This window comes from Pelodiscus sinensis, chromosome 16, assembly GCF_049634645.1.
Source record: "Pelodiscus sinensis isolate JC-2024 chromosome 16, ASM4963464v1, whole genome shotgun sequence".
NCBI lineage: Eukaryota > Metazoa > Chordata > Testudines > Trionychidae > Pelodiscus > Pelodiscus sinensis.
Window position 1 is genome coordinate 25,931,263 of NC_134726.1, and position 17,299 is coordinate 25,948,561.

Consider the following 17,299-nt stretch of genomic DNA (forward strand, 5'->3'; position numbering starts at 1 on the left):
AGGCAGACTACCTCCCCACCCCCAACCTCCTGCTCACTCCTTTCCTGCTCCCTACAATTCAGTGTGAACTGGAGGGATGGCGATACAGAGCTGGGTTGTGGTACACATGCACCAGCAGGGAATTCTCATCAGCCACAGGGATTCTCTGCTCAGCATTGCGGTCTGGGTTTTCACCTCTTTGCTCCACGTCAGCATATGAACTACAGAATCTAGCCCCAATGGGAGCAGAACTTGGCCCAAAGATGATAGCATTATAGAACTCAATGAGAGCAGGACTCGGCCCAAAGATGATAGCATTACACTCATCAGTGACATTATGGTTACAGGTCAAGATGTACTTCCATTCTAAGCCTCTGTTTTAAATGGCTTAAACTTTGGGGCTTAGATTTCTCCAGTTTGTTCTCAGCCCAGCAGTTAATTGAGTTGTCCCTGATTTTTTTCTTTCTTTTTAATTATATTTGCAAAGTCTATCAAGATCCACACATGAATGATGCCACGTAAGTGTAAAGCATAATTATTTTTGGAAAGGCTGAAAAAATCTGTTCAGATGTTTTCCAGCTTGCCAGAGTGTGAAAATGTTCTTTGCCCATTAAAAAACTCTGCTCAGACACGTTTTTGTGGGTTCAGATAATTCATAACTGGGTGGGATGTCACTCTTTGTCCTTGAAATGTGCAATGGCCAAATAAATGTGTTAACAGCACCTCTTATAAATACTCAATAAGCCAGAGTGGCTGCTACACTCATTATATCCTAGCAGGCAAATCCATATCTGAATTTTTCAAAAAAGGGAATTTGGAGTATAGAATTGGCAGTCAAGTATGGGGCCCAGAGGTTAATGATATGTGATTCTGATCTTATTCATGCGAGTGCAGCTCCATTGACTTCAGCAGAGTTACTGCTGAATTGCACTGATATAAACATGCACAAAATACAAGAAATACCATTCACTTCATGTAATATTTACTGGAAGCCTGTGGCAGGGAGAAATGGATGTTGCTTACTGAGTAAATACAGCATGAAGCCTTGAGTCTCTTATCCCCAGAGACACAATAATTTGGATAACATTTTTCACAGATCAAACATGCTATATTGTCACACATAAAAGCCCAGTTTAGGCTGCACAGTATTTAATTAAAGAAATGTAATTCTGTGCAGTGAATTTTGCAGTCCGATGCCCCTTGAGTCATTCTGTCTTTTAAATTCAAGATCTGTTAGGGGAGAGATCGTGGGAAAGACGACTTTTTAAGATATAAAGGAAAATGAAAGGAATGTATAAAAATCAGTCCCAAAAATAACATTTTCCACTAATCATGTTTTATGAAAGGCATCTGCTCACTTGCAAGAGAACAAGATATCTGACTGACATTGCTAGGGCAAGGGTGGGAAAGGTAGATGCTAAACAGGATGCACAACAGAATGCCTGAAGCTCCCAAACTCTTCCATTCATATCCCTACCATCATAATTTGCTCACCTTGACACTTCTGTGATGTATCCGTGATGGCTGGCATTTCACACTGCTGGTGTTGCAACAGCCAGTACAACGTTTCACCTCCACACACGGTGGCCATATCAGGAAATTAGCAGACGTGGGATCGATCTGACTCCGAGGTATCTCATATATAACAGTTCTTGTTTTGCAGACAGCAGGAATGGCTTCCTCTACAAACAGAAGAACCCACACTTCCAGATGAACAGCTGTTCTCGCTTTGGAACACACATGCTTATACTGCCACATACGTCAGAGTGATTCCCACCCAGGCTTTTGCAACAGGTGCTCTACACTCCTGTTGCCGACGCGAATGATAAGCCTTTGTGCTGGGCTTGGATAGGCTGCTCTGCTTGTTTCCCATTCAACTGTGCACACTAGCCCAGAGTGAAGTCTGAGTTCCTGCAAACACCCAGATCACAAGACAAGGGCTTTCCACTAGGAAGGTGAATGTTTAACCTTAATGGGTTCAGCTTATCAGTTAAGGTTAACCGGTGGGGGCTGGGGCAGAGGGCTGCTCCAGCCCTGCAGGGGGCCTCCCACAGATAGGGGCTGCTCCAACCCAGTCGGTGTAGGACCTGCCTGAAGTGGGGAGGGGCATTCCAGTCCAGCAGTGGGTAAGGGGGGGCCACTTCAGTCCAGCAATGGGCAGGGGGCACTCCAGGACAGCAGTGAGTGGGGGGTGGGCACTCTAGGATAGCAGCGAGTGGAGGGGACACTTCCACTGGGCTGGAACACCCACCCTTTAATCAGTTAACCAGTTAAACAATATGTTTAACTGGTTAGCCAATTAAATGGGATTTTACGTCCCTACTTTACACCACTCAAGAGCCTGCACATACAAATAGGAGCTGCAGATGGTCTGAAAGGTGATAGTGGGCAAGGACGGTTTGAACCTCTCACTCTCGTAATAGTTCCTGAGAAGATAGCTGGATAGGGACTGGTCCCGAACCACCAAGTCAAGGGAAGCTTTGCTATTTTGCAGGTTAAGGACCATAATGTGCATCTATGTATATTTCACACAAACAAAGCACATTTAATAAACTGCACACAATCTGATTCTGTGATTTGTACCTCATGCACCATCCCTATGTTTCTGACACAACCTTCTCCGGCTTTCAGTTCTGCCGTGGTCTTAACACTAAGCTGTCATAGAAATGGCAGCAGGTCCTTTTTTTCTGACTGAAGCTGGGCAAATCCCAGGCTTGATATGTTAACAAAGTGAAACCATGAGACTAGCATGACCAAAGAGACTATAAAACTATGTTCAGCTGAGCAAATTATTTTATCAGGTCTCAATCTACGGCAATTTCCTGGCGCTGAAAGACCATTTACAAACGAAGGTTTCAGGCATTTGAGGGTGAGCTGTCTAATGTTTGCTGTGCAATAAAGCAATGTAATGAGATATTGCTAGGTGACAGTTTAGTCACAGTGCATTAAGCTGACATATGAACAATCCAGGACCCGCAACCGGAGATATCTTGCAGCCTGGGATGATAAGAGGTAGGACTACTCAAGACATTCTTGATCCAGGATGGGATGGGCTAATAACAACGCTTAATCTCTCTTATGGCAACCCCAATGAGGAAATTTAAATGGTGAGAAATTAGTGGAAGGCAGGTTGTTTTTTGCCTTCCTGTTGGGCTGTGATGAAGACGGAATGCTCTTCAGTACCGTCAACAGAAGTATGACAAGAAGAAAAAGTGATCTGTCCCAAACCCATAACTTGAAAGCCTAGGATCGCATTTGCTTTGCTTTGTTTTGGGGAAAGTTCCATTGTGATGGGCAATCCCCCAGAGGAAACTTAAGAACAACTCTGTAGGGTGGGTAAGTATTACAGCATAAGAAGCATGCTTCTCACTCTGTATAATACTGTTAACTATACTAATTAAGGGCCTGACAGTGCATGATACCAGGCAGCTCATGAAAATGCTGACATTTCCATGGCTGACACGTTATGGGGCACTCACCTCCCCGTCCCCCTGAAAGACAAAAGTTTTGCCACTGCAAGTGCCACATGAACAGTGAATTGTTGTTGGGGGTGAAAGTATTTTGTCGGCAAAGGAGTCAACAAACAGAGGCTGACTTTTAGTGATACGGCTATGTTGACATGGCTGTGATGCTAAATGCTGTATGGTGCGTCGACAAAGCCTAAATGGATAAGAATAAGGTGCCAAATATAGCAGGTGGTTTCAGAAGCATTGTTCTCTAGAGGCGTTTGGTATGTTTATGCTGTTGCCAATTCACACTGCAAATCCATTCTGACAATGTGCCCTGCTCTATGTTTCACGGGATCTTAGCCTAAAGTTCAAACATGTGGATTAGGAATTACCCACAGCATACAAAAGCATGTATGTTTCCAAAAGATAAATTAAATGGTAAATCAGCAAGATGTAATCATTTGTAACAAGTGTTGTTGCATAAAAATGACATTTGGAAGTCAATTAACATCTTTCTTTTTATATCCAGGCTTTTGTTTGAAACCATTATTAATATTTATTAGAAAAATACCTTGTAAACATGCCTGGGTACCTTGTGTAATGATGGAAATGAATGTCAAAGCACCTCAGTCTTGCTCTCAATTTTTGGATAAAATGGTTTTAAATTAAAGTGTCAAGCTGTTTCCTTTCCTAGAGCTTCTGTACTGAAAACTCTACCAACTGTTGATGTTTTTTTTAAAGCAAATTGCAGTAGTTGTTCCCCACGCTATGAATTGTACGTTGAATATTGCCACATTTTCTAAGTAAGGTCTCCCTTTTAACATGCTGCAACAAGAAAATGAATGTAAAGAATTTATTCATGCTTGTCTCTTGTGGATAGATTACCCGGCAGAAGGTGACTGATGCAACAACTGACTCTGGAAAAGTGACATACTCAGAGGAAAAGACCATTTTACTTTCTACTTTTTATTTTGCACAATGAAGTGTCTTGCATGACTAATCAAAGAAGCCCCTGCGATTTTGTTCTGTAAGCACAAATAGCTTGCTGTTTCTTACCAATGCTTCTTTTTCTGCGAATGGGTACAAGGTGATTCTCTTGAACATGTTTAGCCGAATGAACACTATGAGATCTCAAGTTTGTTTCTGAAACATCGTCATAACCTAAAGTAGAAAACACAATATCAGACCTTAACTGTGTCATAAGCACAGTAGTACAAAAGTCACTTTAATTATGCTCCATTAATGTACAAGCATATGAATCAGCCATGCGTTTAGGATCAAATCCTGCCTTTATCTACAATCCTATGAGACTCCTGCCAATAAAATTGCAGGGGCATAAGGGCAGCAGAATTTAATCCAGAATTTCTCATACAAATATATGCATTTTTAACTCTTTAATATTTGCTTTGGGGGGGAAATATGGAAACTCTGTGTGTTCTATGATACTAGGGCAGCTCTGTTTTAATTCTGCTGCATTTTTTCCTGTCAAAGGCATAATAAACTTTCTAAATTAAACTCAGTATAGAAATTAGAATAACAATAGTTCACGATGCTGATACACAGATTGAAGTTCTTGTCTAAGAAGTTCCAAGAGTTCTGATGTGAGTCCACCATACAAAATATAGTGTTGTGCTAACAATGCTGTTCTAATAACCTTTGTCTTGTCTGGAAAACTCAACCACAAGCAAGAACTCGTATGGGTTTCCCTTTGGTCTCTCTCTTGCAGAACAAATCCTTTGTGAAGTATCCTAACCTTTGGAGGGGCATCTGAAGCTACTGCAGACTCTGGGATTACATCCAGACTTGTCTTGTTCCCTAAGTAAGCCTGCCACATGGGTTAAAGGGCCATGAGAAAAAAACAAAGATGGAAAACTTGGCATTTCATTTATCATATAAAACAGCAACATGACCGCTTCACTATTTGGTTATGTGAAGCAGTCCCAGGTCATGTCCTATGCAGTGGGTTTCTTTTGAGCACACACTTAGGCTACATCTAGACTACAAGCCTCTTGTGAAAGAGGGCGTCTAGACTGCAACCACTTCTTTGGAAAAAGCGAGCTGCTCTCTTTTGAAAAAGCCCTGTTGGCATTCAAGAATACTTCTTTTCAAAAGAGCACTTTCGAAAAACGGCGTTCTTCCTCGTAAAATGAGGTTTACCGCGGTCGAAAAAAACGCCGCGTTCTTTCAATTTAATTTCAACGAATGCGGCAGCAGTCTAGACACAGGGGAAGTTTTTTCAAAAAAAGTCCACTTTTAAAAAAAAAACCTGTAGTCTAGGCACTCCCTTACTGTATTGTTGGTATATAAACAAAATGCAGAATGAAACGTGGCTAAATTCCAACACATCTGAGATGTGCGGTAATCTGCCTATTGGGATGCCCTCTGTGACATGATGGGATGTTTCACAGGTTTCACCAATGCCTTCAAGGAGAACAATAATATGCATAAAAATGCAAGGGGGTGGTATACGAAAAAAATCAATTACACTCTCTGCTTGCTAACAGCATGTAATGGTCTCCTATTTTCTACAGCTTTGCACGCTTTCTAAACTTTGCAGTCCTTTCCGCTTCCAGTACATTTATATGCATGTTTCATAATGTATCCAGACTGTAGTGGAACCTGTTTTATACTCAGCTATGTTAACAGTATGGATCACACATGGTTGCTCTATAAATAAACTAACTTCTTCCCCCCACACACACACATACACAAGGAATCACACCCAACTGAGCATGCGGCTGTGAAATAATTGCATGCCTCGGGTGCATAGTGAGACAGAAAGACAGAGACCAGGTGCCTTCAGCACCCTAGAAGGAACCACATGCCCTCAAGTGTGTAATTCCTCTTTTTAAATTGGCATCATCTTATAAGGGAAAAAAAGCAGACTAAGCAGGCTATGCAATTGTAGCCTCCAGCAAACACTTCCACACATCTGCTGGCTAATCCTGCTGATTTCCTAAAACAATGGGGATTACTCTTGAGGGGCTGATATAAATCAGTATAGCCCTTTCAACCCTATCCACACTTCCATGGCCTTCATAAGAGAAGTGATCACCAATGGCTTTTAGCCTCACAACACCCTTTGGGTATGTCTACACTACCCACCTAGTTCGAACTAGGAGGGTAGTGTAGACATACCCATAAAGAGTAAAGAAATATTGTTCCCATTTTATAGATAGGAAACTGAGGCATGGAGTAGAATTAGTGACATATCCAAGATCATTTAGAACAGTGGTCACCAACCAGTAGATCGGGATCTACTGGTAGATCTTGGAGCCTTTGACAGTTGATCCTGACAGGTTTGGACAGGAGGCTGTCAAGTGCTGGCCCTTCATCTGCCCCTCTAAGCACAGCCGTGTTGCTCCTGCCCTCTTCCTTGGAGCTGCCCCACCAGCCCCGGGAGCCTCCTGCTTAGTGCAGGGCACAGGAAGAAGAAGAGAGAGTGCTTATGTCAGGGGGTCCCTCCTCTCATCCTGTATCCCATCTTCACAAAGCGGGGAGAGTGCCAGGGATGAAGAGAGTGTGCTGGCTGCTTTTGGGAGTGGTACAGGGCCAGAGTAGGGGTAAGCCTGCCTAAGTTCCCTGCACTACCACCCAGAAGCCACCTGTGGTAAGTGGTGCCCAGCTGGAGCTCACATTCCAAACCCCGGCCCCAGTCCTGAACCCCTTCTCCACCCTAAACCACTGCCCTAGCCCTGAGTCCCCCTGCACCCGAACTCCCTCCCAGAGCCTGTACCCTGAACCCCTTCCTGTACCTCAACTCCCTGTCCCAGGCTCAGCTCAGAACCCCTCCCCCACTCCAAATCCTTTAGCCCAAGATCAGAGTCTGCATCTCCTTCCCCCCGCACCCAGCCCTCTGCCCCCAGTCTGATCAAAGTGAGTGAGGATGGGGGAGGGAGGGAGGATGGTGTGAGCAGGAGCAGGGCCTTGGAGAAGGGGCAGGAAGGAGGCGGGGCAAGGGTATTTGGGTTTGAGGTGGATCCTGGATTGCATTTAAATTAAAAAAGTGATCCCATGCTTAAAAAGACTGGAGACCACTGATCTAGAACAGGGGTGGGCAATCAATCATTTTTAAAAGGGGGCCACTTCACCAATTTCAGAAGTGGCCCGAGGCCGCCCTAAAAGGGGCGGGGCCAGAATACTTCTCGTGCTCCCCCCGCAGACTTTGATTGGTCTTGGGGGTGGGGGAACACGTGAAGTATTTGCCCCCAACGCCTAGAGAGAATCACCAGCTGTTTTAAAACTGCTGGCAGGTCCCTCTAGGCGCCGGGCTGGGAGGAGTCTTTGCATGCCCTCCCTGCTCCCAGGCCAATCAGTCCCTGGCCCCCTGGCTCTGCCAGGGGCACACAGCAGCTAGAGAGAACCGCTGGCTGTTTTAAAACAGCTGGCAGTTCCCCCTGATGCTGCATGCCCCAGGCTGGGGGAGGAGACTTTGTGCGTTCCCCCGGTCTCGATAGGCTTGGGAACAGGGAAGTGGCAGGGCGACCATGGGTTGGATCCATCGACTTGGGAGGGCTGGATGCAACCCGCGGAGGTGCTCTTGCCCACCTCTTATCTAGAAAGTAAATGGCTGCACTGGGAACTTAAGCCAGGTCTCTCAAGTCCCACAGCATTGCCAGTAGCCATCCTTCCACCTTACATCAGGGAAGCTATGCTAATTGGCACTAGCTGAGTGTCTGGCCCATCATTTTTATTCAATGGGATCTGCACCACATTACAGGACAAAACCCATAGTGATCTCCCTTATGCGCTGACTATCTCTCTCTCCTTGATGCAAGCAGCTATAAGTCAAAAGCAAGCTGTATTCGTCTTGCTTAGTGCAAGACCCTGCCTTGTACAGGGTGCAAACTGCAAAGCCATTCTGCTTGCCTGCAAACAGTGTTTTAAAAGTCAAGACTGTCTGTGAAACTGACACTCCTGAGGCTAGCCTCCTGCTGGTAGCAGCCATCTTGCTGAAAAAAGAAATGGTTGTGATGCTAGCAGTATAGCAGCCCTCAGTGTCAGATTCCAATCATCTGTCCCTTCCTAGGCCCATACTCCTCCGACTGATGCTTTATGAATCAGGTATGATTGAGAAAATCATTTCACCAGCTAACCACTATGTTAAACCATGAGTTTGAAACCACACTTGCACAACTCAGATCCATTTATCCTTAGTCTACCATCAGGTTACAAGCAAAATGACATGCTGGGGAATGTGCTTATTGTAAGATAAGTTGTAAGGTGCTGCAGGCCCTTGACTTGTACTGTATCATAAGTTATTACTGTAAAATGCAATTATTTGATAACCATATGTCCAGCTGGGTGCAATTCTGATGAGAAAAAAAAAGTAGGGCTACTCTTCTGCTATCACAGTGACCTGTAAAACAAGTTCCACTGAAATCTAAAAGCATTATGAAACATGCATACAAAATGCTTTTTTCACTCCACCATTGGTGTATTTGTCTAAGCAGCATTGTGGTTATTGTAAGATAACTGTGCTAAAGTGCTGAAAGCAGTTGGCCGATATTGTATCCCTATTGGCGTCTGGGTCCACAAAGGTACTTAAGGTCCTCCTAACTTCCACTGAAATCAATGGAAGAAGGGGAATGTTTACCATTTTCATAGTTAGAACAAAACTGTTTTACCAATCCGGAACAGAAGTCTCCTGTTGATCGATGAAGCATGAAAATAAAACTTGCAATTTGAGAAAAAAAATCTCCTAAACTAATGGCATCAGAAATTACGTCAATTTTCACACAAGATAAAACTGATCAAGAGAATGAATTTGCAGGATTCCACATGGCATAGAAATGCATAGTTTCCTCAACTCCCTATGAGGTCACTAGGGGGGTACATCTACACAGCTGGGCTAAACTTGAAATAAACTACACAACTTGAGCTACGCTAATTGCGAAGATTAAGTTGAAATAGCTTATTCTGAAATTAGGCACATCTACACAGCACTTATTTCAAAATAGAGCACTCTTCCTCCAACTTCCCTTACGCCTCATCCAATGAGATTTACCAAAGTCAGAGTAAGAAGTCCGTTATTTCAAATTTATTTAGAAATAACAGGCTTGCTGTGTAGACACGCAATACGTTCAAAATAACGTCCATTATTCTGAAATAACGCTGCTGTGTAGAAATACCCCAGGAGCTGTGGATGCTAAGCACCTTTCAAGATTAGGGTTTAAGAGCAGAGAGTTGAGAAAGGTGAATATAAAAGAAAGGAATGATTCCCAGTTTGCTGATGTTGAAAAGCACTGGTCGCTAATTCAACTTCGAGAATGCTGGGCTGAGCAAGATGCATGTAGCTCTCTTTTAAGATGGGATGGTTCATTTGACAAAACAAATGTTTTCATGGCAGTTGATCAAGTAATTTCTCTTTAATCTTTTATGCCCTGATGCTCTGACAACATTTTGATGATGGGTAGAAAAACTCTAGCAATTAGCTCTGGTCAGTCCCTTAATGTAGTTGAAATTGTTCTTTTTGTCAGACTGGCATTTTTCCACTATGTCACGGAATAGCCAATACATAAATCTCAGCATTCCTATGACACTCTGCCAATAATGTGATTACTATATTCTCTAAACAAGTATGTGAAAAGTGCCCTAAAACTCAGGCAACTATTATATAGATACTTAAATATCTGTACTGTGTCCTTATTTTCACATGTAATTTTTGTGCATAAGGTACAGTCCTAAATAAAGTGGTTACTTGTATTCTGCTAAATAAATGTCATCTCAATGTGCGTACAAAAAATGGAGACCCAAAATTCCTGGTATCGTCCTCAGCTTATGCAATTTTCATTGTCTCTCTTTCAGGAATTCAATACAATAGACAATAACAAATATAATTTCTCTTGCAAATCAGTCATACTCCCAAAAGCCCAAGGCAAAATTATACTTCTTGATCATATTTTTATCTGGTGTAAAGGATGCTCTTGTGACGTGCAAACTAAGATATTGGCCTTAAATTTGAAAGGTAACTTTAATCTACCAAAAAGATATTAAAATAGCAACATGTAAGATGCATTTTTCTTTAAAGAATTGTAATTTAGCAACTAAAAAGAATAACATTATAGAATATAAGCTTTCCAGAGCCACATTCCCTACATTATGTCTGTGGAAGGGGAAAAGAGCCCAAAATAGAGACATTTCTCAAACGCTTGCCTCCTGCACTGTTTCCAGCTGGACTGATAGAAGATAGTATTTGCATCCTTGTCCATTTTTAATCTGGCGTGTGGTCCAAAGACCACCAAAGTCTACAGGAGATGTCAGTGAATTAGGCTCTTTGTGATTTAATGAACTAACAAAATACTGATTCTTCCATGTGTATGTGTTATTTTATAATATGCCAATAAAATTTAGCATTATAATAGCACTACAATTTCCTGGTTGACACTCTTACACCAGCATCATCCACTAGTACAGGGAAACTATTGTTTCCTCTCAGGGGAGATTCTCATCTCAGGCCACAAGCAGGGATGTGGCAGGAGGCAAATCTAATAGATGATGAAGTGAACTCCACCACCCACAGGAGAAGAGGGAGAAGAAGGCTGTGTGTGAATGTTAAGAACCGGAACTACACAGCTAGCCAAAGAGATTTTACAAGCACAGTAAAGAAAATGCCTCTGTTTTCAGTGATTACTCTCTTAGGGTATGTCAGCACTGTGTGGCTATTTCGGGATAGTGGAGATATCCCAAAATAGCTACCCTGCATCTATACGAGCCTCCCATTATTTTGAAATATTTTTCGAAATAATGGGCACGCTACTTTGCCATCCCAGTAAACCTCGTTGCATGAGGGATAAGGAATGGCTCAAAATAACGTGTTATTTTGAAATTTGGTGCTGTGTAGATGTGCTAAATTTCAAAAAAGTTTCAAAATAAGATACACAATTTGCATATCAATTAGCATATCGATTTGCATCTCAATTACCATATCTTATTTCGAGTTTAGGGTGCTGTATAAACACACTCTTAGCTATTAGTACTGAAGTTGTGGACCTTGAATGGAAGAGATATTTATTTTCTGGGATTATGCACAATTTATATTTTAAGTAGGCAGGCTTCAATTCTGCTCTCAGTGGAAATTAATGCATTTATACCAATGTAATGTTCATAAGGGCCTATTTTTAGGATTCTTACAAAAACAACATTTCTGTTGCCTTCAATGGCAGTTTTCTTAGAGTAAGGAGATCAGGCCTCAAAGGGAGAATTTGGCCCAGATTTTCTTTATTGAAAACATTGATAAGCACCATCTTGGAAAATGTTTTTTCTTTAAGTAATATGCCAGATGGTGTGGGGGTTGGTTTCTAATTTTATGAAGGGATTATCAATCATCCTTGCAGTACAATATTGAGTCAAAATCTGTCAGAATTCAAGAAAGAGCTGCCCATTGTGACTTACAAGACATACTTGCGAAAAACATATACTGTGTTTGTTTTACAGTGTGAAAGAGAAAGTGACCTCTCTCTCTCTCTCTCTCTCTCTCTCTCTCTCCAGTTTCCACTGACTCTGCCCCTTACTGAGCTACATGCTCCTTAGGAAAGTCAGACATTTACTGCATGGAGGTTTGCTTCTGCAAGTCCTTTCCCAAGAGAGTAATTATAATTCACTTGAGTAGACCTTTTGAGTTTAATAGAGCTAGTTACTTGAGGAAGGATTTGGAAGATTATGCACTAAAAGGAGAGAGAGGGAGAAAGAAATGATTGGATGGGTTGTGTGGAGTTTTGTTTGGGGTTTTTTTGGTTTTGGGGGTTTTTGTGTGCTCCATAATTTAACAGACTAAATGCCACAAAAAAACTAACATAATTGCTGCATAGATGGTAACTGAACCAACCCTTTTAAAATGCACTCATTACCCTAAGTGACAAATGTATTAAACTGAAAGAGTACTGAGTGAAATATTAGCAGTGCTAACCATCAGACATCTGACTTCCTAGCCTATGCTAACCTGACATAAAATAAACACACCCAATCCTGCAATCTCTTATCTCCAAGGTAGGCCCACTGCATTCAATTGTAATTGATTTTGTATAACTATAATAATACTTGAGGTCTAAGGATTACTCATGAAAGGAAAGGTCACAGGATCGTGTCCAGGGATGCATTTAGACATACACTGAGATTGTAAATGACTGACTACCTCCAGCAGGGCTGAAACCTGAATCCTGAAACCATTATGCTACTCACAGAAATAAAAATAAAGGCGTAGGACTGGATCCTTAGTGGGGAATTTTATAAATTCATGCCCTAAAATATTAATGCTTCATGTTCAAATATTAAAATATTTATATTTCCTCTTCCTGTGGTGCTTTCTAACTGAGGCTTTGCAGTAAAACAGCAAAATGAAATAATGCATTTATGGTTAACTTTCTTCATTTTTCAGTACTGTTTCTGCTTGATATTTGCAATTAGATAAGTAATTATAGCCTGGAATAATTTCCTCTGCTCCGTTCCATTCACTGACATATTTTAAAACAATATATTCTTGTATCTACCAATTATTGAGTCAAAGGCACGGGAAATAAAAACTATGTTCAAATTCCCAAGCCTCTCTCCATCTGCCATAGTAACTAAAACATTCAGTGACTCCAATGGGATCAGGATAAGGGCCTTGTGCACTTGTATGGTATAAAGCATAATGTTACATGGGGCCATATGGATTCCTTATTTTATCCCAACTGTGAAGCTTCTTTAATCCCAATGGGACAAATAGCAGAGCAAAACTTGTGTGTCTAAAAATTGTAGCCCAATCCAAAATCAGGCTTCATAAGAAGGGTTAACAGTAATAATAATCAGACATTATGGCAAAGCAGTATGAAAAAGAAGAGTATTTGAACTTGAGTTTAATGGGATGGGACACCAGTTACTGCTCAACATCATGAAAAAGGAAAGCTGCGTCTGTAAACTGCTTCTGGTACATTTCTGTTCACTATTACTTCATTAAAAAATAAGACAAGTTAATGTTTAAAAAGATGTTGAAAGAAAGTGATTGAGCTTAGTGGCTATTTTACCCAAATGCTCACCATGTGGTTTAAATGGAGATCTCCTAATACCAATGCACACAACATCTCACTCTCTTTCTGTTTGTGCTTTTAGAAAGGTACAGTTTTACCTTTGGTTCAGAAAGGATGTGTCTGTTTGCTTTATTCTTTCACAAACTAACTGAAGAAACCACCAACAGCTAAGTGCATCTGATTCTGAGGTTTGATTCAATAAATACTGCAATGATTTGTTCCAGTGTAGAACATTAGTGAATCCAACAACCCCACAAAGCTTAATGGTGCAGAAAATAACCTCCTGCTATTCTCTTCTGAATGAGTGTCTGTAAGCTCCATAGGAAGGTTCCTGTTTAAAATCAGTATAGACAGTTTGTTTGCCTTTCAATAAGCCCAGGCCTTGAAGAGACATTACTTCATTCATAAATATTGTTTCAAATATTTTAAATGACTCTCAGACAGTTGTTTCAAGATAATCATGCAGTGGAATAAGCACAATAAATGTTAGGGACATTCTGTTTTTGCTGATAAAGAGATCTGACAGTACAAAAGTCACCACATTAATATAACACCGAGAAAAAAAAGTGCACCGCGTTTATTTCATGTCTGCTCACTCTGGGATTATTTCATTTTTAAATAAATTCCTTGTTTGGAAATGAATCCTGGTCTGGAGTAACTGTTCTTAGACTTTCCTAAGAACCATTGCTGGAACTGGGAAGAAATGCTTGATTCATCCTCCTCTGACTTCCCTGCTTTTGGACCCTAATCTTGGGGCTAGGTCTGTCGGCCCACCCAGCGCTGTTGGAGACGAGTGGATGGAATAGTCAGAAAACGTCTCTTTAAAGCCATCCCCACAAACAGACACGTGTTGATCTGTGGGGCCAGGTGCCACCCCTCTGAACAGTGGAATAAAAAGGGAAGGAAGGAAAGAGAATAATTTACCTACGGAATCAATCTCCAGGAGGCGCTGCAAATCGCGAATGCTGTGGATTTCGCTGTGAGCCAGTCTCTCGATGAGCTCCTGGGGGATTTCAGCTTCCTTCAAATAGACAAAACACCGGATCATTGCTTCCCCCGCCTGCTCCGGCATCACCTCTGAGAACATCCTCCCGGCTGGCTGGGCGCCTATGGACACCCCTGAAAAGCTCTGAGCTGATTCTACCCTCCACCCCGCTACGCCAGGGCAAACACGGGGCTTTCCGCGTGAAATTCTGTGAGCAGGCTCTTTCCTTAGCATTTCCAAGTCATTCATTTTAGGCAGCGCTTGGCGTTGGGAGGGTTTTGCTGGATGCGTTTCCTTAGGCATTTAAAATCTCCCCTCCGCCGTGTCTGGAGTCGCCCTGCGTTCACCACCCCGCGATAGCCCGGCTGCCGTGCACAGGCAGGGGGGGAGGGAGGGCGCCTGGCGAGGTGTTTATGATTTCCTAGAGTCATCGGGAGCAGAGGAGATCAAGTTGAAATACGCCACAACTCTCGAACCCAAAGCCCTGAGAAATTATTTTCAACACCTGAGCTGGTGCAAAGTTTCTGCCCGGTGGCGAGATCCTTAAACCCCCCCACCCAGAAACGCGCAGGAAGGAGAGAACACAAAGTTTTTCAAGGGGGTTATAAAGCTCACCCCAACTCGGGGCGTCAGCACCTTCTTCCCCAACGTCTGTCGGGAAGCAGCGAGAGAGAGCACGGATCCTAGAACTAAGGCGAACCTAGAAACACTCCCGCTGTCGGTATAAACGAAAATGAAACTTGCAAGAAAAATAATACCCCCCCAGGCACAATGTGTTGGGTGGGCATGACCCTTGTGCCGCTAGCGAGAGGCAACGCGGGGCTCCAGTTGTCCTACACGTTCCCTCAAATCTTTCCCTACAAATGGCCACCTGTAATAATCCCCTGAGAGAGACACAAAAAATCATGATTCTCTTAGATCTCTCTCCATAGGAATCCACTGACCGCACGGGAGGAATGAATATACACATGGGTTTAGATCTAACTAAAACCTCTGGTTGAACTCCAAATAAATGGGCGCAGGGATTTTTATTTTTACATTTTTGGCTGCATCAGAGCAACTTACCCTGCGGGGGGGGGCGGTTTTAATTATTCCAGTTTTAAACACAGATTTGTGTGTGTGTGTGTGTGTGTGTGTGTGTGTGTGTGTGTGTGTGAACACAGATGTGTGTGTGTGTGTGTGTGTGTGTGTGTGTGAACCCCCTCCAGTCACTGCTCCTCGGTCATTTTATTCGCGGCTTCATTCTAGTTTCTTGGTAGCAGGAAACTGCGCTAGAATTCCTGTTCATTGCCATGCAACAACAGGTCCGAGCATGGTTTTTCTTTGCAAATAACCGCAAGGCTGTTTGCTCGCCCGACGGGGTATAGAAAACTGTGACCGGGTGTGATAGCATGCAGCCAGCACACCGCCCTGGAGCAAAATGCACCGTGCTGCCTTGGAACCTACAGGGCAACTTGTTTTTGCCTTCGGTCAATTCGAGCCACAGTCGCTTCCACAAGAACCCCGGCTGCAGGGCTGAGAGATGCTCTGGAGGCAGCTAACAAATGATCCCCCGTACGCAGTTAAAAACCAGGAGCTTTTTCCCTAGCAAACGACCTTCTAAACACTCTTTGAACACCCCCCACCCCCGCGCGCCCCGCTGCTGCGGAGCAGCAGGAATGAACCCCCGTGCAAGACGCCCGTCTCACCTACCTCGGCAAAGGCGAAGGGAAGGCAGCATAAACCTAGCAGCAAAATGCAAGTCCAGGTCCTCATCGCGGTCTAATACACTCGGGGCGCGAAGGAAAAGCGAGGGTGCTGTGTCGGAGCTCCAGCCCGGCCCCTGTGGCTGGGGAATTCTGTACCATCCCTCAGGGAAAGACACTGGTGAGGCGTGCGGCTCGGGGCTCTTCTCCGTCCACGTTGAAGGGCCGGGAGGGGGGTACTTAGGGGATTTGTATGTTCCCTTTACTAGAGGAGCTTCGCTGCTTGCTTGCTGCTGCTGCTGCTGCTCTCGCGCGCTCCTCTTGGCTTTAGGACTAGACCAGCCGGTACTTCTGCATATTTGCTTAGATCAGACCAAAGTGAAACCCAAGGAGTCAATCCGGAGCGCCGCCGAAACGCCCATCACCTGTCTGAGACAGCTCGCCCCCCTCCAGACATGCGGGAGAGCGTCAAACCCGCCTCTTTTCCCCAGCAGGAGGCAAACCCCAGCGGCAGGTCCCTGGAATTATTTATTGATTGCAAGATTCCACACACACACCCCAGCACACTCTCCTGCCCTTTTTCTGTTTGTTTGTTTGTTTTGGTTCTTGTCATGGATCTTTATTTAGAGGGATCGAAATGTTTCTCTTGCTGAAAAAGGTGCCCCCTCCCCCACTTTCCCCTTCCTCCCCAGGTTAAAAAAATCGGAGGAATATTGCAAGATCCCAGGCTGCCTGGTGCAGCTTCTTCCCCACTTTGCACGGGAGAGAGGCCAGGTTTAAATCCCCGGGGGGCCGGTGCCGATCGGAGCGAGGAGGAGGACTCGGAACTCCTAGGGCAGGGAGGGATCTCGGTCTGTCTGGAGTGTGAAATAATCCCGAGGAGGAGAATATACCGCTGGCACCCTCCCACCCCAGGCACCTCCCTCTCCTCTCCCTCCCCCCCAAACAACAAGTAGTGGGGGCTGGGGGCTTCCTGCTGCAGTGTGCAGCCCCGCGCGCTGCAAAGCCACCTGGCAGCTAGCGGAGCCCTGCGCCGGGGAAAGAGACCCTGCAAAACCGGGGGGGGCTCTGCGCCCCCCCTCCCGCAGCCAGCCCAAATCCTGTCACCTCTGCGGCACTGGGAGGGGAGGGATCAGCCGATGCACAGGGAAGGGCCGAGAGCTTCTGCGCAGATCCAGGCTGCAACCTTAAAAG

At 43.9% G+C, this 17,299-nt stretch overlaps 1 protein-coding gene across 4 annotated transcripts in view; it reads right to left on the minus strand.

Moving 5' to 3' along the window:
- The window catches only part of PDGFA (platelet derived growth factor subunit A), a 35,454-nt gene extending 18,459 nt beyond the window's left edge, over window positions 1-16,995 (minus strand). For 2 of the 4 annotated variants that reach the window (XR_012896162.1, XM_075899532.1), the window contains exons 1-4: window positions 16,113-16,995; window positions 14,360-14,456; window positions 4,485-4,589; window positions 1,474-1,661 (exon numbers count right to left, since the gene is read on the minus strand). Coding sequence is in view for 2 of the 4 variants with exons in the window: in XM_075899532.1 (XP_075755647.1) it covers window positions 1,474-1,661; window positions 4,485-4,589; window positions 14,360-14,456; window positions 16,113-16,175 (453 nt within the window). In the remaining 2 variants the exon portion in view is untranslated. The remainder of the gene's footprint in view (window positions 1-1,473; window positions 1,662-4,484; window positions 4,590-14,359; window positions 14,457-16,112) is intronic. The other 2 variants (XR_012896163.1, XM_075899533.1) reach the window with 2 other exon arrangements.
- Window positions 16,996-17,299: the final 304 nt, after the last annotated feature.